The sequence below is a fragment of the Prinia subflava genome, chromosome 14 (assembly GCF_021018805.1).
Source record: "Prinia subflava isolate CZ2003 ecotype Zambia chromosome 14, Cam_Psub_1.2, whole genome shotgun sequence".
NCBI classification, from domain to species: Eukaryota; Metazoa; Chordata; class Aves; order Passeriformes; family Cisticolidae; genus Prinia; species Prinia subflava.
Window position 1 is genome coordinate 8,888,792 of NC_086260.1, and position 21,926 is coordinate 8,910,717.

Consider the following 21,926-nt stretch of genomic DNA (forward strand, 5'->3'; position numbering starts at 1 on the left):
TTCTGAGAAACTAGATCCAGAAACCACCTTTAGCCAGCAGACGATGTAGAAGCAGAGTGCTCACTGCCTTGTGGGATAGGGGGGAGGGCTGCAAGGATTCCTGCAAAATGGAACAAGTCCCATGGAGTTCTGGAGGAGACTGCATGCAGCCTTCTGGGGAGAAGCACGTTTCTTAAGTATGTAGTATTTTAGACAGAGTAGGTGCCAGGTAACTGCAGAGAGAGCCCACATAAAAAGGAGGAGGATCTGGGATCTTGTAATCCAGAGTGTGCATGAAATGTGTGATGGTTGTGCTTCTCAAGCTGGAGTTCAGTGTCCCCCTAAGGAAAATGAAGTCTTCTCCAGGGATTTTATGCTAACAATTTGTACTTCTCTTTTACCAGGACTTAGAGAATCAGATGCACATAGCAGAGCAGAGACGGAGGACCCTGCTGAAAGACTTCCATGACACATAAGAGAGGAAGAAGTGACAGTGCAGGGGTGAGAGCAGCGAGTGAAGTGATGGCAGCTTCACTGGGATAAGCAGGCACTGCCTCTGGGAGAACACGGCCAAGGACAAAGCCACCCCTCCCCTTGCAAGTCAGACACATGCAAACACCACCTCTTAGTCCAGTTTGTTCTCTTATCTTTCTGTTTCTGTTTCTGCCAGGCTAGAGGCCAGAGCTCAGATTGGCATATTTCCTGGGCCATTTCCCTCCTGCCCTTGATGGTTTCAGAAGGGGAGGGAGTTTTTTTCTGAATGGCTGTTAATAGTGTTAGATCATTACAGTTTATGTAATTTTCAACGGTTGTACAATTATACGGACAAACCTTAGAATAACACAAAACCCTTTTTAAAAATAAATTGGCAGTGGAGTGTTTTTCCTTAATCTGCTTGTAAATTTAATGGGCTTTTCCCCTCTCCCTCTCCCTTCCTCTGACCCAAAAATCCTCCTAGTCACTGAAGGAGGTTAAAAAATATCTCAGCTAGATGTTCCGATGCACCTTTAACCAGGGCATTGCAGCATTGGCATTGCATGAGGAGAGTGGCTGGTGTTAAAGGTGGCTGCTGCTGTGTCTGGCCTGACAGGACCGGCAGTGGCCGTGGTTCAGCATGATCACATGTGACATCTCTTTTTCTTGTAAATCAGATGTGCAAAATCCAGCTATACAAACAAAAGCAGATGGAGGAATTGCAGGGGACAGACCGGGTTAACAACTGGGGGATATGCCTTGAGTTTGAGAGAAATTGAGAGAAATCAGATTCTGCATTTGATGAATTTTAGGTCTTCCATGTAGATTTTTGCTTTACTTGTTTTTGTGGGGAGGATGTTGTATTGCCAAAGTGAGTGATGAGGGAGTAGTAGCATACAGTTGTTAATCAAGGCTTGGGGCTTTTGCAGAGTGAAAGAATCCATGTTATAACAGTGCCATGCAGCCTGATAAAGATTTTTTGTGCCTGCTGGGTAGCATGGCTGAGAAGAATTGATCTCGTTCATCAAAGTGAGACTAAACACCACTACATTATGAGGAGGAAAGATTATGTACAACACACTCCCTGGCACGTGTTGGCAATGTGGATGGGCACTTGAATATGGGTGCACTGCTTGTGCAGAGCCTGCACCAAGCCAGGCAGAAAATTAACTAGCAAAATTAATTTATTTGTATATTAGTATTGATGCTGGTGGGAACTTATCAGAAGATTGATTGTTAGGAGCATGTTGAGCTTTTTTATTAACATTCTCTTTTCTAATGTAAAATATACACTAAAATAAAAAAATGAAAACCTAGTTCATCTTAGTAGGGGTTAACATGAAAAAAGTTACTTAAATGCTGACTCTTGCCTGCTAGCTACAGGAAGCAGGCCACATATTAGGATTTCAGAGACATCTGTGTCACTTGCACCAAGAGGTTGTTGTCTGCAGCCAGTAAGGTGCAGCTGGAGTCTGATCTGTGGGGAACTCATGGGATTCTCTTCTATGCTGTGTTTGGAAGTGTTGCCTTTGATGCATCCCTGTATTGTTCTTATGCAATGTCACTTGATAAAGATTAAACTGGAGGGGGGAAAAGTGCTAAATTCCTGTGTGTCAGAATAAGCTAACTCTGCTGTTGGAGCCTCTTTCATGTACCTGAGACATGAATCCCAGGTATCACAGCAGGTGTAATTTGGCTCATAGATTTTATCAAGACTGATGCATTAGTTTAAACAAGGAGTAGGTGTCGTAGGAGCTAATCCTGTGGCCATGCTTGTACACAGCAGAAAATTTCAAACTGAGAGGCCTTTTCCTTCCTCCCTCCCATCCCTGGTGTGGGATCTATCCTCAGGGAACAAGGGAATGCACTGCGAGGAGCTGCTGGCCGTGGAGTGAGTGTTACAGCAAAGGCAGCTGAGGGCAGGGCAGGCTTGTGGAGAAATGGCTGCAGTCAGGGAGCAGGTCAGGGAAGGGGTCTGTGGTTTCTGGGAGCAGCGCTGCCTGCTGTGCAAGAGATCTCCAGAGCCATGGCTCCTTATGTTCCTGCTCTGTCCTGCTCTGGCTCCCCTCAAGGCTGGAGCTATAGAGATAGATTTGACCTTGCTCCAGCCACTGTCTCTTGACTTCATTCCTTACTCTGCACCCAGCAGCAGCCTCTCTGTGCCCTCCTGATGATATTTCCTAGAGGTCAGCCTCTCTTCCTCTCCCCTTCCCAAATGATTGTCTCAGCATGCTGCTTCCATGGGAAGGGATAGTGGAGAGGGTAAGGTTTGCTGAGACCCAGCAGTTTGCAGTGAATAGAACCAATGTTTAAACTATTATTTTAAAATGTAATGTGCAAAGGACTGATTAGGATAAAAGCTGGTGTTCTTCTTGTCTAAACATAACTATCTTAACACCAAATCCCTTTGCAGAACAGGTATGTGGAGTTTCCTAATCCCAAAGAATTTTCACTTCTGTTACATAATCACCCAGCTTTGAGCTAAATGAGAATGAGGTTTTGTCTCTCTTTTCCTCCTTCATTCCCTCCCTCCCTCTTCTTTGCCTCCACAAAATATTTTGCTATGAGTCCTTGTATGCAGACAAGCCAGACCATATAGCTATGGCCAGGCTTACTGAACAGGCTGCTGAGATACTTGGCTGAGGATTGCACAGTGCACCCACTAATTCTTTCAAATTTTCTGAAACTAGAGCTTTGTCAACAGTTCCATTTATTTTTAAACAAAACATCCTTTCTGAAAGTAGTGAAAGTCCTGGGTTGTACCCACAGATCCTATTGGCATACTCTGGGAAAACGACAGGACTTGCTTTTGCACCCAGGCAGGAGCACTTCTGTATTGGTGCTGTACAGAAAGTCATAGACTTCAAGACAAAATGTGCAAGGCACAAGGGGCTGCTGGCTCTGTGTGTAAGGTGAATGACACTGCTCAGGACACAGGTGACAGGAAGGAAATGGGGCTTCTCAACCAAAAGAAAAGGCCATTCCCCCCTCCTCTAATAAGTACATGGCCCTCTTTGAGTTAGCAAGGTTGTACGGATGTAGGTGATAAAAAGTGGCTCAGGAGCCGTTAATTCTAAGGTACAAGTTTCCCTTTGATGCATTACTGCTACAGACGTGGAATGTTTGCTCTTTTTTTCTTTGCACTTGTTTACAGCTCCTGTGCCAGCCCGACACCTCTCCATCCTTGCATCCAGTACTCTTTTATTTGGGCTTCGCTTGTGTTAGTGCATTGGCTGCCTCATCTCTATTCGTCCTCAGGCTTCCCAGACTGTAACAAAACGTTTTCTACTGACACCATAAACTGCATGACTGCTGCCCTGCGCAGCGAAGTCTCTGTGCCCGCCCGCAGACGGGGCAGCAGGAGGTTTCTGTACTATAGTCTTGCACTCTAAATTTTAGACTTTTTAAGCAGGTGAAAAATAGAACTTTATTTTTAAATGAGGCACTTGTTCTGGGAATTCCTTTCTCGGCCCCGGTCTGGTTGGGGTTGTGGGACAGCGCTGAGGCGTGTGGGAGGGCCCGGGACTGCTCCCACCCCTCGCTTTTCTTCGCAGGCACCAGAGAGGGGCAGGGGCGGCGGAACCCGCCCGGGAGACGGTTGCCAGAGGTGTGCCCGTGGTTTATTTGAAATAAATTGTGACTTTCTAACTTGGGCGGTGTCCTGGCTCTTCTTAGCGGTGGGACGGGAGGGGCGGGGGGCTCGGCCGCTGTCCCCGCCCGCGGCCGCTGTCCCCGCCCCGCGGTGACGCAGCGCGGCCGGGCCGTTGCCGTGGTGACGCGGGGCCGGGCGGGCCGGGGCGATGGCGGCGGCGGAGGCGCGGGCCGAGGGCCCCCCGCTGCCCGGCCCGCCGGGGGGCCGCCCGCGGCCCGTCTGCTCCCGCCCCTACTTCCTCGTCCTCATGATCTTCGCGCACCTCTACGTCCTCAACGTCCTGGGGCTGCTGCTCTTCGTGCACCTCAGCGCCGGCGAGCCCGGCGGGCCGCCCGCCGCCCCCCCGCCGCCGCCGCCGCCGCCCGCCCGCGCCCTCCCGCGCCTCGAGGGCATCAAGGCAAGGCCGCGACCGGGGGCTGGGGCCGGGGCCGCTGGCTGCTGAGCGCTGACCGCTGCTCTCCCCGCAGGTGGGTCACACGCAGCGGGTGGAGCTGGTGCCCGGTAGGGCCCACTCTGTGCGCACCCTCAGCCTCAAGCCACTCCTGTTCGGTGAGTACCGGCCCCGCCGGGGGCTGCCGCTGCCGGGCCCGGGCACGCCGGTAGCGGGGGGGTTTCCGCCCTGACGACGGAGCGGGGGGTGTGTGTGCGTGTCTGGCTGACACCCGCCGCTGTCTCACACCTACTCGGGGGAAAATGACTTCCCGCGTGTTGGCATCACCTCCCTGTGCTGCTGTTCCTCGGGGCTGCGTTAAAGAGTGTGGTATCGTTTAAGGTATGTTGATGCAAAATTAGCAGAGGTTACGTATTCTGGATGGCCCACTTTGAAAAATTTGGAAGATTAACCTTCCCAGGTTTTTCAGGTTCTCTGTAAAATACCAGGATAAACAGCAGATCACTGGCAAGAACCTTGAAGAAGCTGCTGAGTATAAGGAAAGGACAAGAGATACCCAAACTTTTGTTTAAAAATTATGGTAAAACAATTTAGTATTGATGCTTCAGCACTAAGGAAATGAGTAACAGGAGAATTGGTAGATTTAAAGTCTTCCACCATTTTGTGTCTTGTTCTAGATTTATCTTTATTTTTGGCCTCTCTGATACACAACCACACAACATCTGCCTTTCAGATATTTTTTAATCTTCTTTACCATTCTGTAATGTTTTGCTGTCACTGGTCAAGTCTCACTAATTGAAGTCTATATTCTGGAAAGCCACTGACAATATGCTAAATAATTTGAGTGAGGGTAATCAATCATTACAAAATTCCTACTATTGCAAAGTCAGAAGAAACCTATTGTTCTGAAAAGACAGCATAGAAAATCTTTCAGATGCTTTCTCAATAATATAAATAGAGGGATTTTTCTGATTCCAAATAGATCATATACACTGAAAACCTCACTATGTTTCGTAGTGGATTTCTGTCTGACATTCACTAAACAGACACACCAACCTGGAGCTGATAACCCCACAGCATCACAAAACTGATGTCATCACCAGAACCCCAAGGTGATTGCTCTGGTTTTCACTCAGGAAAACTCCTGTTTCCTCTTTCCCTGCCTTTCTTGTACCACTAAAGTGAAACAGCTGGTCCTGGCCCACAAGGAAGGTGCTGAAGATGATAAAAGGCAGATTTGTCCTGGCAGTAGTAATCCTGCAATTTTTAGCTTCTTGTTCCAGCACCTCCATTGGTTTTGAGGAAAGCTTTGCTCCCTTAGGATGCCATCACAGACAGTGACAGACGTGCACCATTTGAGATGCCACGAGCCTGTTCTCCTTTGTCCTCTGATAAGGAGTCCCTTATTTAGAAACTGCAAGTTGCAAGACAGTTCTTATCTCGTGGATGAACCTGCCAGGAGCCAGCTCTGACTTTAAAAGACTTCCAGAGACTTCTCTGTCTATACAAGCAGTACCAGTCTAATTCAACTGATTTTAAAAAAACCAAGTCACTGCATCTCTGTTGCTTAAATTAATGGAAGTGTGTATTTCACTTGGTTGGGTTTAGTGAATACAGAAGCCCTTAACAAAGACACTTGCATTTCTGGGGATTTAACACAAAGTACTGCAGAATACAAGAGCCGGTTTAAGGAAACAGTGCCTCGTCTGTCATCTTTGCTTTCAGCAGAGCAGGCTGCAGTGGCACCACAGCAGCAGACACTCATGAATGATTTAAAGTGTTCTCTGGGCTTCAGAGCATGGGCTGGTCACCTTAGGGGAACTTTGGGTTTGGTTTTTAGTTGTGGGTAAGTCACATCTGCATGAAACCCAAGCATATTTTATGGAGCTATGAAAAAATCCCTGCCCTATGTTTTCACCCCTCTTGCTACAAGGCATAATTTCTAAAGCTTGTAAGTCAGACCATCTGTGCCGTTTTCAGTTGGGAAACACTAATAATCAAATAGCCCTACTAATGGAAAACAAATCAGACAAAGCCTTTTCAACCTTCAGAGCTTTTATGTGTTCTGTTTTCCAAACGAGGTCTGTTCAGAGGATACTGCCATTGCAGGGACCACCTGACAGCAGATTCTGTGGTTTGGGTAGCAGTTTCTAAGACAAGACAATGGGGAGGAATAAAAATAGGAAATATGGCTGTGTTTTTCTTCTGAGCCTCAGGGAAGAGAAGTAATCACTGCACAAATGTCAGGGCGCAGCTGAATTGCAGTGTGTGTCTGAGCGCTCGTTTCAGCCCACACCAGGGTGAGGAGGAGCCCGCAGTGTGGGTTGTTGGTGTGCCTTGTGAACACGGGGAGGCAATGTGTCTCCAGCAGACTGCCTGTCTCTGCATGGCCAACGCTGCAGGCATCATCAACAAGGCAGAAAACATGCCCCCCAGAGGCTGTTTATTCCACTTTTTTTTTTTATTATTATTTCAGCCACAGGCTTAAACCAATATAGAAAATTTTCCATGGACAGTGCTTTGTTAGGCGGTAGAAATCCAACTTGTTTCCTCATTTGGGGATTTGTTGTTTTCTGCTCAGTTGTCTGGAGCACAGTTTGTACCCCTGCAGGGAATGACAGTCCTGCTTGTATGAGAAGGGAGCTGCAGAGAACTTGGTGAGACTTGAGTGTTCCCATATTTTCTGTTTTCCTCATGTATAGGTGGAAGATCAGGCAGCTGTCTAAGATTTCTCCCCTGCTCCCGTATCAAAACTTCAATATCCTGTGCTGGGGCTGGGACTCAGCTCCCAGTGCCGAGCAAAGCTGCTGTTCACACCAAAGCAGAGCTTTGAACAGTTGATGTCTCACTCATGCTCTGCTTTTCTCAAGGTTCTTGTGATATCCCCAGTTACCAGAATCTTCTGATCCACACTGAATTTCTGATGTTGAAAAATAGTTTTCCCTGTTATGTAGAAACCCTCAGCTATCTGCTCTGTGCCTTTCCCACTTAAGAATGGCTTATGTAGCATATGTAGATGCTCAACAGCTCTCAGCGCAGGAAGCTGAAGGGACAGCCTGACTCAAGAGCAGAGTTCAGCATGCAGTTTTTAAGGGGCTGGGCATAGCTGGTGTGATGGGATTCATCTCCTCGTTAATTTACCTCAGACTGTTCAAGAGTAAAGTATTTGCTCCATTACATAAAAAGTATCACTTCACAGCAGTCAGGGAGACTTTCATGTGATCTCTGGACAGAAAGCAAGCAGGCACTTGGACAGCATCAATGTCCCAGGGTCAAATAATGAATCTGAAATACTAGCTCTGATAATGAGAACTAGAAGTAATTGTTATTAAAGGTTTCTTCTAGTTTGTCCTCACCTGCATAGTTAAGTTTTGGTGTGATGTTGGATCCTATGCAAAGCTGAACATAGCACGTCCTGGATCTACAGAGCCTTGTGAGAGGAACGTGTTAAACCTGCATCCGTAGCTCTGTCTTGGTAAAACAGGGATCTGTAGTGAAGCCCTACCTGTGCACTATGACTGCTTCAAATTGCCTAGAAATACGACTGTGCGTCTCCAAAACACCACCTGCCAGGGAAAGGAGTTTTCTAGCCATAGGGAAGGGAGCAGTTTCTTGTTGCTGGAACTGAGATGTCTCAGACCTTCCATCCCGCCTGTTCGGGGCAGCGGTGATGTTTCCACCTCCGCACTGCCTGGTGCAGGTTCCTGTTCCTCTTCTGCCAGGCATAGGCCTTGTTCACCACCACTTTGTCACTCTGTACTTCACCACTTACAACGAAGACCCCTGCATGAGTGCCTCGCATGATGTTGTGGGCGCAGGTGGCATCTATATCCAGCCACTGCTGGAGCCTGGCAGGGATCTCAGTTCTGAGGAGCGGGCCATGCTTCAGCACCTCCACCTTGGAGGGGTCCAGGTCAAAGTCGGAGATGGTGGTGGTGGTGTTCTTCCTCAGGATTCGGATTTTCACTGCTGCGGGGGTTGGAAAAAGAGCTGTGAGTTTTGTTTACTCTTCATAGCTCTTACCTACTTCAACACATAGAGCCAGCTTCTCTGCTGTCCCTGTAATGTGGAGAGGTATCTGTCCAAGCTTTTGCAATTGCTGTGAACTTGCAAAAGTTCTCATCTGAAGTTAGTTTCCAGTAGCAAACACTGTTCTTAGAATCACAGAATTATTTAGGTTGGAAAATACCTCAAAGATCAAGTTCAACCACTGACCCAGCCCTGCCCAGTCCACCACTAAACCATGTCCTCAAGTGCCACATCTACATGTCTTTCAAATACCTTCAGGGATGGTGACTCAAGCCCTTCCCAGGGCAGCCTGTTCCAGTGCTTGATAATTCTTTTGGTGAAGAAATTTTTCCTATTACCCAATTGGAACCTCTCCACTGCAACTTGAAGCCATTCCCTCTTGTTAAGTGGGAGAAAAGATCTCCTTCTCCTTCTCAATCCATTTCCCTCCTAAGAGTGGCAAAGATGTATCAGCACAGAAACCCTGGGGGAATCATGGGCACAAACAGGCAGATGCATCAAAGTCTTGGTCTTGTGCAAATCACTTGACTTTTCTCTGAGGAGGATTTCAAGAAGTGACATGGCTGACAGCTGCTCAGGATTTATAACCATTTTCTTTTATTGAAAAATATCTTTATTTTACTGTATGTGTGCCTGAATTCAGGACAGTATCTTGAAAGCTTCCTGCTATCTGATTGAGCAGAGCCAGTGCTGCTACTTGCTTGGGCTAGGAGAGGGAGAGTCACAATACTAGAACAACACTATTAGAGTTTGAAATGGCTAGTATGGAATTTGCTAAAGATTCTTACAAGCTTTGATTGAAATGTCTGTCTGCAAGGGAAAACCAGAGTACTGCTTGTTTTTAGCAGTCACAGACCAAAACCAAACCAGAGCCCACAGAAAGAAATCAGGTCTTCACTTTCAGTGCTGCCAGGAGCTGGGTCCTCCTGGTACCTCACACATAAGGTGGAAACTGAAAATCCCTGGGATCTGCTGTGAAAGCTACAGTTTCTCCAAGTCAGTATGTTACGGCAAAGCTATTTTCTGTCCATGCCACTTCTTGACTGCTGGAGGGAATGGCAGTAATTGAGAGGAAAAGGGAGGTACTCACCAAAATCATTTGCACAGAGGCTTTCCAGGATCTCCCTGGCAGTGCTGGCCTCCTCAAGCTCACAGTCTTTACAGCTGGCTCGGGGCACTGCTGCAACAGAAGTTAGGTTATAACATCCTTGCCAAGCTTCACTGGAAAAGGCACGATGAAATTTTGAGATCTGCAAGTGGTGGCTTGCTGTTTCTTAGTGATGCTTCTTCCTGAGCTACCCAGGCCCTGGAGAGATACCTCAGACAGGCAGAAATGTATGGGAAATGTTAGACTCTCCCTACTGTGACTGGGGCAGATGCTGCTTGTCTTGCTTTATTCAGGTTTGTGTGTGTTGCTGCATGTTAAAGCAGCAGTGAAAATGCTTAATGAAGATCTCCTAATTTGGATGAAACAGCCAAACCCGTGGTATGGCCAGACTCCATCCAGTGATGCTGAAATGATGTTGCAATGTCTGTTCTCCCCTTAACTGTTCTTGAATCTGTCCCAGTGTTCATCAGTATCTAGGTGTTAATTGAGTCCTCTAGACAGACTTTTTTCCAGTGTAACTCATGTCTGCAGAGGCTCATGTCCCTTCATGGTGTTTCTAATGTTTAGAGGGAAGACTTGCAAAACATTTCTTTTTGCGTGTTTTAAGCCCTAGACACAGCTGAAAGATTGGGGCTGCAGGTCCATAGCTCCACTGGAAGCACATCTCACTGCTGGGAGTCTGCACTCCATGAGCTCTCCCATTGTGCCTGGGCCAGAGGCTTTGCAGCCTTTCCTTGCCCCTGCCCCAAACCCTGCGGGGTCTGGTGGCACCCAGGGAGCTAATGAATACAGCAGAGAGAGGAACAAGCCACAATCAATGTTATGCTAATTTTCTAGACATAGTTCCCAGAGAGAACAAAACAAGAATTTGTAATTTTTTTTTAAATACAGCTTAAAACCAGAAATATGCAGAATAAAAACAAGTCATAGGATCATCCTTTTGAGCTTTCAGTGTTACATATGGGGAAATGCATGAAAAAAAACCCTCTTACTTCTCCTGCTTGAGGAATTTTCATCCATGGAGACTGCTGCAATGCACAGTTCATGATCTGCAGGGAACTTGTTGCAGTTCAGGATTTCGGGCCAGGGGTAGCCGTAACAAGCCATGACGGGAGCACAGCTTCTCTTGACGGCCTCGCAGAGGCTGCGGCAGGGATAGATGAGCCTGGGGAAGGGATGGGAATTCAGCGCCTCCGTGTGCCTGGCAGGAGGCTGAGGGTCGAGCCCTAGCACCACTGCTGCTGCACAGGGCTCTGTTGGAGGGCTAGCAGGCAATTTGGGGATCTTTGACTTTTTTGTGAACATTCATGTCCAAGAAGCAAGCAAGGAATTTCTGAGGACAGGAGGGATGAGGCAAGCTGCCAGAAGCCCTTCACCTCCTTAGGGATCTTCTCTAGTTGTGCAAAGACTCCTTACCTTTACAGGTGCCTGATTACATCAAATTTCCTTAGCAGCTCTGTACTTTGAGAACTGCAATTGAATCCCCAAAACTGGGGATTTCTTTCTGCTGCTGGAACTGTTGGGAAACAGTTGGGAAACTGAGAAACTGAGAAACTGAGAAAAAAAGATGTTCAGGGCAGGAGCTGGAGTGAAGGGCTGCACAGGAGGTAGGAGGTGAAGCTGGTGTGGGCCAGCAGCTACTGCAGTGTATGAGGAGCTGGCCAGGGCATGTGGCAGTGCCTGGGATGAGAGAGCAGAAGAATCCCGAAGAGGAAACATATTTCTGCTCATGTTTCGCTTTCAGAGGGATGTTCCCTGCTGAGTAATCCAATTGTCCCTTGCCGAGAGCAGCAGCCCTGCTTCTTGGGGACTGCACGGGTCACATCAAACACGTTTTCTCTTGGGAGGCACATGTAGCTGTGCTCCTGTGGGGAGTTAACTGTTACAGCTGAAAAAACTCATAAAAGCATCTTACCTGTCCAAGCAGATCGGTGCAAAGAGGGAGCAGAGGAAAATCCTAGCGTCTGGGTGGCACTCCCTGGCCAGCAAGGGCAGCCAGCTGGAAGACTGCTGGATGACTTCTGTCATGGTCTCATGCTCCAGCAGGTTGGGAATCCTCATCTCGGAGTAGCCGATATCGTAGCACAAGGCCATGCGGTGTGGGATGGGCAGGCAGCTGGAGGATCTCCTCAGGTAGCTCGCCCAGGCACCCGGAGAGCCCAAGAGCAGCAGGCGTGCCAGGAGACCCAGTAGCCACGGGCCACCCAGCCTCAAGGGGTGCCTGTGAGGGGACGTGACCATGCTTGGAGCAAGTGAACAGACAGCACACCCCGGACTGAGCTGCTCCTGACTGTGGAATGCCTTTTATAGCCTACGAGCCACCTCTTTGTCAATCCATCCTCATTAAGTGCGGCCCTTTCAGAGCCCTCATGGGGAAGACAATGCTCCAATTTTCATTTGCCAGCGGCCCCGATTGTTTGTATTTTAGCAGGGGTTTGGCTTAGACCAGCAGGTGTGGAAATGAGGGCAGTTGGGGAGGGATGAATGACTTGGCCCATGTGTCTTGGAGCTCTTTCAGCCAAGATTGAATCTCTGTTTGACACCAGTGCTCCAACCCATCCCCTTTCTCTTGCTCCAGGATTAGTCATTATTTCATAAACTCTTATGTTTTCCTCTCTTTTGTTTTTTGTAAAAGCAATCAAGTGTTGCTTAAAGTCAATTAGGAGGCATTTGTTTAGCTGGATCTATTGTTTAGCAGACAGGGAGATAGGATGGTCTCACAGCCACACGTTAACTGTTTAGGAGAGCTGGGGGCAGAGAGGAACTAATTTGCAGCTGTGGACCCAAGTTGTTTGCTGATGGGATTGGCAGCACTCAGCTGGAAACCCCCTCACCTTGCAACCTGCATGACCACAGGCTTTCCAGTTAACAGAATTCCTGCTTCATTCTGAAATCCCTTTACTGCCACTGAAGAGAGGAATTGTCCTTCCTCCAGCACGTAATTAAAGTTCCATAAATTATTTTAGCCCAGTTTGGGGAACTGGAAATACCAGGGGCGTTGGTTGCAAGTGCACGTGGTTCATTTGGACCTGGTGCTGTGCCACAAGGTTCAAACTGGCCAGTAGAAGCTCCAGCTCTGAAGCATCCTCTGGCACAAGGACCCTGTGCTGCCTGTGGCGGAAATTGTTTCCTTGGAGTGTGTTATGGATACAGCTGGCTGCATTGTCTTCCTGGGCTTCCCAGGAACAGCTCGTTTTCTACAGGGCTGGCTCTGGTCTGTGCTTAGCAGGAAGCCAACTGCTTATTGACAGCTTGAGCCGATAGGGTTGATTTCAGGTCACAAGAGTAATTAATTTTTTTCCCTCCATTTGAGCATTGCAGCTGTGGTTGGTCTATAATGTGTCCTTGGCACATACCTGCAGGAGCTCTAGGGAGCTGCAATTTGGAGAGCAGGACCTTGGGTCTAGGAGCACTTAACCTGTCCCTGCACTGGTGGTTTTTCTTTCCCTTTTCAAAAGTCTCAGCAGCTGGTAACAAGGTCACCATAGCTGTGACAGACACCAGCCAGGAGGATCCTCTGAACCTCCTGGGCCACAGTCTAACTGTGCTCTGGAATGAGACCTTGCCAGTGCTTTCCAAGTGCATGCCAAGTGTACTGTGCAGCTAGAAGTCTCCAAGCCTCATGGTCATTGGTGGATTTCTCTACACTTTAATTTGCATGGGTTTGTGGAATTGCCTGATTGCTGCTGGGTTTGTGATGCAAAGGAAAGCTGGAGATACCTGGGTATAGAGCCTGGCATCTTCCATGACCAGTATTTTCCTCCTTAATATTGCATTTGAAGACCATTTTTAGGGGGGGATCAAGAGAATGAGTGGGAGTAAGTTAGAATTTTTCCCTTTTCTGTTTGAGTTTCATAGTAGAGCACTGTGCCATGCATCCCTGAAAGGGATTTGGTTTTGTGCAAAGTGCTATCCTCTCCACATGAGAACAAGGAAGTCTGAAACTCTGGCCATCACCTCTGCCTACTGTAAAGATTTTTGGCCTCCCTTCCGGTAAAGCAGCAATTCCCAGACTGTGATCCACATGGCACCTTTGAAATGGTAATATGCAGTGATATGCACGTATTTGTTCACTCCTTTGTCCATTGTGGTATCTGTGAGAGAGCTTAAGGGCTTGACCCCAGGATCCAAACATTTAGGAACTGCTGCTATAAAAATACCTGCCTCCAGCAGCTCAGGTGTGTGGTGTATGCTCTTTGAGAGCCCTTCTGGTAGAAGAGTGGATGTTTTTGAATGTCCCAAACTTAGGCAGTTCCTAAATTTCTCCCCTACCTCTTTTTTTTTTGTTTTCCTGAGTCTCTTGCCACCAGCATGGGATCCCACTGTAACAGTTGCTCAGTCTCTGTTGCTGCTCACATTTTTGCTGCAGAAATCCCTGACTTCCTGACAGAGGAGGAGTGCAAGCTCATTGTCCATCTGGCAAAGCTAAAGGGGCTACAGAAGAGCCAGATCCTACCAACAGAGGATTATGAGGAAGCCATGGAAATGATTGAAATCAGCCAAACAGACATTTTCAATCTGCTGGATCACAATCAGGATGGGCAGCTGCAGCTCAAAGAGGTAGAGTGTGGGACAGACTGGGGAAGGTTTGCTGGGGACTGTGGCACATCCCTCATCAGATACTCACTTGGTTGGATATACCAGGATATACTGATCACAATTTGCTTAATTTTATGCCTCAGATTTTGTGCTGGCCTTCAGAATAGAAGTTTCTGGGGCAATGTGCCGCAGTTGTCATGCTATTGGGAGACAGCAACAGTCCTTGGCAGCACATCTGGGTTTTGAATATGCTGGATAAAATGTTCCTGTGCTGTGGGTTGTTGCCTCTTGCTGTGTGTCCTGGGAAGTCAGTTTGTCACGTAGACCCTGCTTTGTGCAGCCTGTGGGGAACTTACTGCGTGAATTCACAAGCCCCAGCAAAGCCACCCCTGTTGATGAGCTGAGGGGGATAATATGCCTCTTGTCCACAGCTCTTCAACACCCTTGCCCTGTATGGCAGAGTGCATCAGGGCAAGTACTGACAGTTCAAGCATGCCCCTCCTCAGGCTCCCATTTCAAGTGAAACTGGGAGTCTGAACCATCCTGTGCACCATGAGTGCTGTGGAGTATGGGGAGCTGTGCCAGTGACCACCCAGGGCAAGGCTCCTTTCTCTGAAGGTCAGACCCTGCTGAGAGCTGTTCAGGCTTCTGCATCTCTCTGTACATATTGAAGGGAAGAATTTTGTTCCAAGCCCTTACCTTGGACAAGCAATCACTTATCATCAATAGCTTTACTTTTCCTTCAAAAGAGAGCTGTGCTCTCTCCACCTCAGGGCTGGTTAACCAAGTCCCAGCAGTCATCTGCCATGACCTAAACTGGAAATAACAGCACTCATCAGTGACACTCTGTGTGTGGCTGCCAGATGATTCTCACTGCAGTCGGCTTTCTGCAGAAATGTGCCAATGCCTGTCTGGCTGATGTGCTGTGGAGGAGATCCTGCCAGGCCTCATGCAGGAAATCTGTAGGGTCTCAGGAGTGCAAGAAACCAGTGAGCTTTTTTTGATCCATTTATGAATTTCAGGTGTTGACCCATACCCGACTTGGGAATGGCAGGTGGATGACCCCCGAAAACATCCGGGAGATGTACACAGCAGTCAAAGCTGATCCTGATGGCAATGGTAAGAGCAGCTCCATGGGAATCCCTTCACCCTCAGCACCCTGGACACCTTGCACAGCCATATGGGGGAGAGCAAGAGCCATGTCCCTGCCCAGGCCTTTTTCTCTAGCTGAATTCTTTGAAGGGAAATAGCACTGCCCTAGACACCTTCTCAGGGGAGTAAATGCAGGGTTAACCCTCTTACTGCAGCACTCCTGCCCTTGCATCACCACTCTAGCGGCCAGCTAGTCCCACTGCCTGGGCTTGTGTTTTGCTGGAGCAGGATCAGACCACAGTTCTGCACCCTGTCAGACCTGCTTTGGTTCATGCTCTGCTGTAACAGGATCTTAGGGCTGTGCTTCTGCTCCCCTGGTCTGAGAGACTGCTCAGGTTCTGACTGCAGAGCTCTTGTTACCTGGGATGCAGATGTTCAGACACACATTGCATGCCCCCCCTGTTTTCAGGGAGACTTTTGCAGCAGGCCAAGAGGCCCGTGTCACTGTGAGGGGAGTGTGGAATAAGGGGAGGTGGAGCCTGTCAGCCTTTGGTGCTGACCCTCCCTCTGACACTGCAACCTCTCTGTGTTCTATGAGGCCACTTCTGCCCCTCCTGCCCCTGGTTTCCCAAGGGCTCCTGCAGGTCCGGACATACACTCTAACCTCTGCTGCTCTAATTAGAGTGGCCTCAATTAAGCAACACTCCATTTCCTAATCAAATTAAGTGAATGCACAGGCTCCACACGCTCTCTTCCAGTGACCTGGCATTGAGAGCTGTCCAGGAGGAGCTGCTTTGGAGTAGCAGTGTGAATGCATGAATATCCGGAGGGCACCCTGTGACACTCTCCTCCAGGCTAGTGGCATTCTTGGCAGGGCTGTGACTGAGTCCTCAGTGGCTTTTCCACCATTCTGGACAATAACAAATGAAAGGTCTTGTTAAAGGGCTATTGGCAGGACCCTGCTTCCAGAGTGCTGCTTTCCTCTGTTGTTAGATTGGTACGTGACACTGAGAGACCAGGTCACAACCTGGATGTGGCAATGCGTCATCAAAGACTGGGGGGAGTAAGAGGAAGTGGGGACAGAGAGACACTAGGAATAATAACAGTGGATCATTTGGTCATGACCTGAGGACATGGCACCTGAGGAACTGTCCCTAGCTGACCCTTGTGGCTGGTCCTTCCTCCTGCCAGGGGGTGCTGGTGCCCAGGGAGCAGAGCTGGCACCCAGCAGCACTGGGTTTGCTGCCTGAGTGAGCTCCTCTCCCAGCCCGTGGTATGTGCTGGGCAGCTCAGGGCAGTGCACTGCATGCTGCTATCAGGGACCTGTGCAAGCCTTCCCTTCTCCAGAAACACGAAACAACAAATGTGAGGATTTTCCTGAAGCTGACAAAGGCAAGGGTCAGTTCCTTGCTGATTCCAGTTGAGTGCAAACAAGAAATACCTGTTTTAGGAGAAACTGCTTTTTATACCTCTTGCTTTTCTGTTATTTCTATTTATGCAAGACCATGCTGTCATGTATTCCTCATTTATATTTTGCAATTACACAAATGCAGTACTGCTTGGTTTGGGTTTGGCTTTTTCTTAATTACCCTGCAAGGTCATATAGAAAATATGGTCTGAGGTTCCACTCTGTCCTTAAACATATTGATTTAAATATCTAAGCAATAAGCCTCAAGACATCAGGTGGCACAGACTTTCTTGTGTATATCAGAACTGTTGTATCTGTTTTTATCTTCTGATGTATTGATTTGTGTGTTTCAGGAGCTTTTGAAAGTTTAAAATGGTTTTGCCTGTCCCAGTTCTGACCCTGCACAATTCACTTTGGCAGGTTGCTCTGTGTCCTCTGCTGCAGGCGAGAGCCTTGCTGGAGCCCATGGTCACGAGTAGAAGGGGTGCAGGCTGTGGTGGACACAGCAGACCTTGACTGGGGTCTGTGTGAGGGAGGCTGTTTCTGCAGTGCCCTCAGCTGGTGTTTCTCCAAGTATAGGGTACAAGAGCTACTACCTGCACCAGAGTCAGGTGGCTTTTCCTGTGTTCCCATAGGTGTGCTAAGTTTGGAGGAGTTCAAGCAGTTGAATATCCGTGATTTCCACAAATACATGGGAAGCCAGAAGGTGAAGATGAGTGACTTGGTGCGCAACAGCCAGCACACCTGGCTGTACCAGGGCGAGGGGGCACACCAGGTCATGAGAGCCATTCGACAAAGGTAAGGGCCAGCAGCTGAGGGGAGGTTGGGTTTGGGTAGGCACAAACATCACCTGTGTGCTGGGAGAGGCAGTGGCAGATTTGCTAATATTCACATTTCCCAATTGTGTGAAAAGCCCTTGGAGTATAAAGAGCCATGACCATAGGCACAAAATGGAGAGAGGAGGTTTTCATTAGAACAAGAATTTGTATTGTCCTGTGGAAAGGGAAAAAGAAAAATCAAGCCTTTCAGCATCTCCATTCACTTTTGGGAACAACCCTATAAAAACCAGGAAGATCTGGCAGTATATGAAATCATTCATTCTAATTAGTAACTGAGCTTACTGGGAGAAACTGCCTGTTTCCAATGCTGTCTGGGTGCCAGCAGTTACTGTCATTTGCTTTAGTTACTCATGCATTTCACTGAAATCTGTCTTTGCTGTTCAGAGCTGATTTTTTAAAAAGCACAACTTCACCTTAAATTAGTGGAGTTACTTTAATCCTCTGAGCACACATATTGTAGGGCAGCTCATGGCAGATGGGAGAACCTTTTACCCTTCCCTTCATCTCAGATTTGGCACTGGGAAGAACTGAAGCCCATCATGAAGGCCAAATAGTGTAGTTGTGGTGAGTTTCAGATAATTGGCTGGAGACCCGCTTGTTCTTGTGGTGCTGGTCCTCACCCAGAACATGGGTGGGTAAAATCTGTCCCGAGGCCTGAAAAAAAGCTGTTGGCCACTCCTTTTCTTCAGTGCATTCCAGTGGGAAAACTGGATCACATATTGCCTTGATTAGAGCAGACTGTGGCTGCCACCTTCTCTGTGCCAGCCAGCACACACAGGCATCAGCACTGCGCTTGTATGCTCTCCAGTTGCTGCTGTCAGGAGGATGTGAAGACACAGCACTGAAGGAGGCTGTTAGTCCTCCCTGGGACCAGGCAGTGCCTGCAGGGCCTTTGTCATCCTGCCCAGGTGCCACATTCTCTTTGCACCTGCCCCAAGGGCTTCACTGGTCTGGATTCTCAGAGCTCTGAGTGTTCTTTGGCAGGTCTCAAGACGTACCTGCTTGCCTTGGGGATGATCTCAGATGTAGCAGTGGAAAAATCCCAGAGCAGGAGGGCTCCGGTCTCCTTGATCACTTCCAGTGCCCCTCTGCCCTGGGGGAGGCTGCTGAAAAGGCAACAGGGAAAGGTGAGTTAGGTGACAAGACTATTCCTAGAGCTAGTCTCTCGTTCACTCTCAGCAGGGGCCCTGTGCTTTGCTAATTGTCCTTGAGGTCTGTAGGTGGTGTGCAGGAGTCCAGAGAAGTGATGAGATGGCACATGAAGGCTCCAGGGACACGCACAGAAGGGATCTTGCTGAGCAAGCAAAGTCTTCCTGAGAGCAGTCCTGCTAGAAATGCTTCCTTGGGTTTTGTTTTATTTTTCCATTAATCTGGATGAGGGCTTTCTGAGCTGATCTTGATGGTCCAACAGATGTGTAAGGACCTGGTTTTCTCTTGGCATGCTCGCTGCAGCCCATCCGTCTCTCCGGTCTTTTGGGGAAGGGGGTTCTCTCTCTCTGGGTTTATTCAGTGCTTGGGAGTAGCGGCTGGCTCAGGTGAGGGTGGCTTTCCACTCACCTGCTCTGCTCTTCCGCAGGGTAATGCGCCTGACTCGCTTGCCCCCCGAGATCGTGGAGCACAGCGAGCCCCTCCAGGTGGTGCGGTATGACCAAGGAGGGCACTACCATGCCCACATGGACAGCGGCCCTGTGTTCCCTGAGACTGCCTGCAGCCACACGAAGCTTGTTGCCAATGAAAGCGCTCCCTTTGAGACCTCCTGCCGGTAAGCTCTGCCCTGCACATGTTAGCCAAGGGGTGTGAGGTGCCATTTCACCTCACCTCATCTGTGCTCAGGTTGTGGGCTCACCAACCAGCTCAGGACATCACTGGCGTGAAGGGGTTTTAAAGGGGAGGTGGGCAAATAATCCTGTGGGTCCACGCAAGGAAGATGGAATGAGTGGGCCATTGCCAGCTGAGCCTACAAGTGCACTCATTACTCTGGGAAGGGGTTTTCTTTGTTGTCCTTGTGTCACTCTGCGAGAAAAGCTGATTGTGTAAATCATGTGCCGTGTGATGTCTTGGAGGAGCCACTGTATTTATGGTGGAGGGGCAGGGCCTGGACAGCCCCTGTGCATCTCCTCCTGCTCCAGGTGTGTCACCTGACAGCCTCTGTCTTGCAGGTATGTGACTGTGCTGTTCTACCTGAACAATGTGACTGGGGGAGGTGAAACAGTCTTCCCTATCGCTGATAACAGGACGTATGAAGAGATGGTAAATGAACCTCACCTACATGTTACCCCTGGGGATTCTGAGTCCCTCTTTGAATGTTTTTATTCATTGTAGCTGCAGGAGGGGTCTGGTGCATTAGGTTGGTGTGTATTAGCATTTGTAGCTAGACCATTGGAGAAACCGTGCTCCAGTCATTTCCCTCTGAGGACAGGGGAGGAGGGGAAGGGCTTTGACAGCTCAGCTCTCCCTGCTCAGAGGTGTGAGTTGTCAGGCAATGTGTTAAGGAATGGCAGCTGCTCAGAAACAGGTTATGAACCTCCTAGGGCCTGAAACTGGCTGTTCCAGGTGGGTTATGACCTGTGGGATGCTGAGGGAAGGGTGAGGAGCAGGGGCAGCCCAGTGCATGTGCCTTATTCCAGCCCTGTTTGTGACATCTTCCCTATGGTTTCTCTCCAGTCTTTGATCCAGAATGACATCGACTTGCGAGATACTCGGAAAAACTGTGACAAGGGCAATTTGCGAGTAAAACCTCAGCAAGGCACTGCTGTCTTTTGGTACAACTACCTATCAGATGGAGAAGGTACAGGCTCACTTCAAAACTGGGCTCGTGGGAGAGGTGGGAATGCAGTAGGTGACAGCCACCATCTCCTTGCTGCAGCTGGGAGCTCAAAGAACAGCCAAAAAAAAGGGTGGTAGCTGCCTGCTTGTGAGAACTGTGGAGTCTTTTTGTCACCAGCTGAGTAGGAGCTTCCTGACTCTGAAAGGCCTTTGTTTACAGGCAGTAGGTCAGTGACTCCTGATGTCTTTGGGGGACAGGACTAGCTAGCAAACAAAGACCTTGGCTGCACTCGCCATCACCAGCTGCCTTCCATCCTGCTGTGCAAGCTGAAACTCCTGCTGGAACTTGGTCTGCAATTCAAAATGTGTCACTGATGTGGTGTTGCCCAAAGGGGTGGGGAGGGGAGGTAGACAAAGGCATGGCCATCAGCTCTGCAGCATGAGGACACATGGGCCACCCCCATGCCACGCTTGGGGCCAATGCCTGCTTTTGTAGCTCAGCCGCAGCCCCATGATGTGTCCTGGGGGCTGTTTTTGTCATGAAGCTGCGGTTTTCCCTGACAGGCCGGGAATTGACATGAATCTTTAAGGCCGCTGGTGAGTATGGCTCCAGAGGGTTTCCCTGGCAGATTTTGAGCTGTGGTGGGAGGAAGGAGTATAGCATCTCATGTCCCCTGAGAGCAGCCCATGTTTCCATCTCTAGAAAATCCACAGAGGAGGTCACAAGACCCGTGTTTGGGCTGTTGGGTGATAATATCAAGACCATCCCTCTCCTGTGAGAAGTGCCCTGTTGTGTTTTTCTGAGCAATTTGTGCCGTAATGGAAAGTGGCTGCTGATGCAAGTCTGACACAGAAAAACGATGGGATCATTGCAAACAGGTCATTTAGAACTGCTGAAATGCATCTCTAAAATGGCTTCCATGGGCATTCTAGTGGCAGTACCCATCTCTTCTATGCAAGCCTTCCTTTTTCCAAAAGGAGTCAAGAAAAATAGATGCTGTGGTCTGGATTGTGAGAGCCACTTGTGCTGAGTGGAGAGATGGAGGCAGTGGGCATTTGGCACTCAGGGAGCTTGCCCTGATCAACTCCTTGTAGGTGCTAGGGTGAGATGGCACTAAGATGGAGGAGCGCCAAGAAAAGTAACTCCTGTAAGAAGTATCTGAGCTCAAATCCAAGCAGGTAGTGCCAGCAGGAGAGATTGCATTGGTGTTTGGTGGCTGTGTGGTGGCCCCAGCTGTGCCTGCCCTCCTTTGCCACGCCATCTAACGGGGCTCTGCTCCACAGGCTGGGTGGGGGAGCTGGACGACTTCGCTCTGCACGGGGGCTGCCTGGTCACCCAAGGCACCAAGTGGATCGCCAACAACTGGATCAACGTGGACCCCAACCGCCGGCGGCAGCAGCAGTTCCAGCAGGAGATGGAGCGCTTTGCGGGGTCTGATGCGGGGGCCGGGGCCGGAGCCCCGGGCGAGTGGACAGTGGACAAGGCCTACAGCCGGGTGCACCTGGAGCTGTAGCGCCGCAGCGCTGCCGTGCGCACGGGACCTTTCCCGCGCGGGGCGGGGGGCGGGGCCAAGTGCGCGGAGGGGCCGCGTCGCGCGCCAATAAAACGTGGAGACGCGGACGCGGCCTCCGCGTGCTCTGGGGGCGGG

The 21,926-nt window shown here is 49.2% G+C and overlaps 3 protein-coding genes across 5 annotated transcripts in view; 2 read left to right on the forward strand and 1 right to left on the reverse strand.

Moving 5' to 3' along the window:
* The window catches only part of ARIH2 (ariadne RBR E3 ubiquitin protein ligase 2), a 36,254-nt gene extending 32,359 nt beyond the window's left edge, over positions 1-3,895 (forward strand). For all 3 annotated transcript variants that reach the window (XM_063411848.1, XM_063411849.1, XM_063411847.1), the window contains one exon: positions 384-3,895. In XM_063411848.1, the coding sequence (XP_063267918.1) occupies positions 384-455 (72 nt within the window). In that variant the 3' untranslated portion in view covers positions 456-3,895. The remainder of the gene's footprint in view (positions 1-383) is intronic.
* Positions 3,896-4,210: 315 nt separating this feature from the next.
* On the forward strand, positions 4,211-21,892 carry P4HTM (prolyl 4-hydroxylase, transmembrane). Its single transcript, XM_063411850.1, has 9 exons — positions 4,211-4,502; positions 4,573-4,654; positions 14,003-14,193; positions 15,195-15,291; positions 17,308-17,470; positions 19,088-19,273; positions 19,671-19,761; positions 20,176-20,299; positions 21,562-21,892. The coding sequence occupies exons 1-9, from the start codon at positions 4,254-4,256 to the stop codon at positions 21,789-21,791; spliced, it is 1,413 nt and encodes a 470-aa protein (XP_063267920.1). The 5' UTR covers positions 4,211-4,253; the 3' UTR covers positions 21,792-21,892.
* Positions 4,666-14,013, reverse strand: LOC134558213 (secreted frizzled-related protein 5-like). The gene is made up of 4 exons (XM_063411853.1): positions 11,549-14,013; positions 10,626-10,798; positions 9,616-9,705; positions 4,666-8,465 (listed from the first exon to the last, which is right to left on the reverse strand). The coding sequence occupies exons 1-4, from the start codon at positions 11,872-11,874 to the stop codon at positions 8,131-8,133; spliced, it is 924 nt and encodes a 307-aa protein (XP_063267923.1). The 5' UTR covers positions 11,875-14,013; the 3' UTR covers positions 4,666-8,130.
* Positions 21,893-21,926: the final 34 nt, after the last annotated feature.

Bases quoted from the DNA above. Each gene is read 5' to 3' on its own strand.
- LOC134558213 (XM_063411853.1), bottom strand. From the start codon at position 11,874: ATGGTCACGTCCCCTCACAGGCACCCCTTGAGGCTGGGTGGCCCGTGG. The intron at 9,706-10,625 runs GTAAGAGGGTTT...CTTCTGTTGCAG, and splicing joins AAATTCCTCAAGCAGGAGAA to CAGTGCCCCGAGCCAGCTGT. The intron at 8,466-9,615 runs GTGAGTACCTCC...CAACCCCCGCAG, and splicing joins CCTCTGTGCAAATGATTTTG to CAGTGAAAATCCGAATCCTG.
- P4HTM (XM_063411850.1), top strand. From the start codon at position 4,254: ATGGCGGCGGCGGAGGCGCGGGCCGAGGGCCCCCCGCTGCCCGGCCCG. The intron at 4,503-4,572 runs GCAAGGCCGCGA...CTCTCCCCGCAG, and splicing joins CGCGCCTCGAGGGCATCAAG to GTGGGTCACACGCAGCGGGT. The intron at 19,762-20,175 runs GTAAATGAACCT...GTTTCTCTCCAG, and splicing joins ACAGGACGTATGAAGAGATG to TCTTTGATCCAGAATGACAT.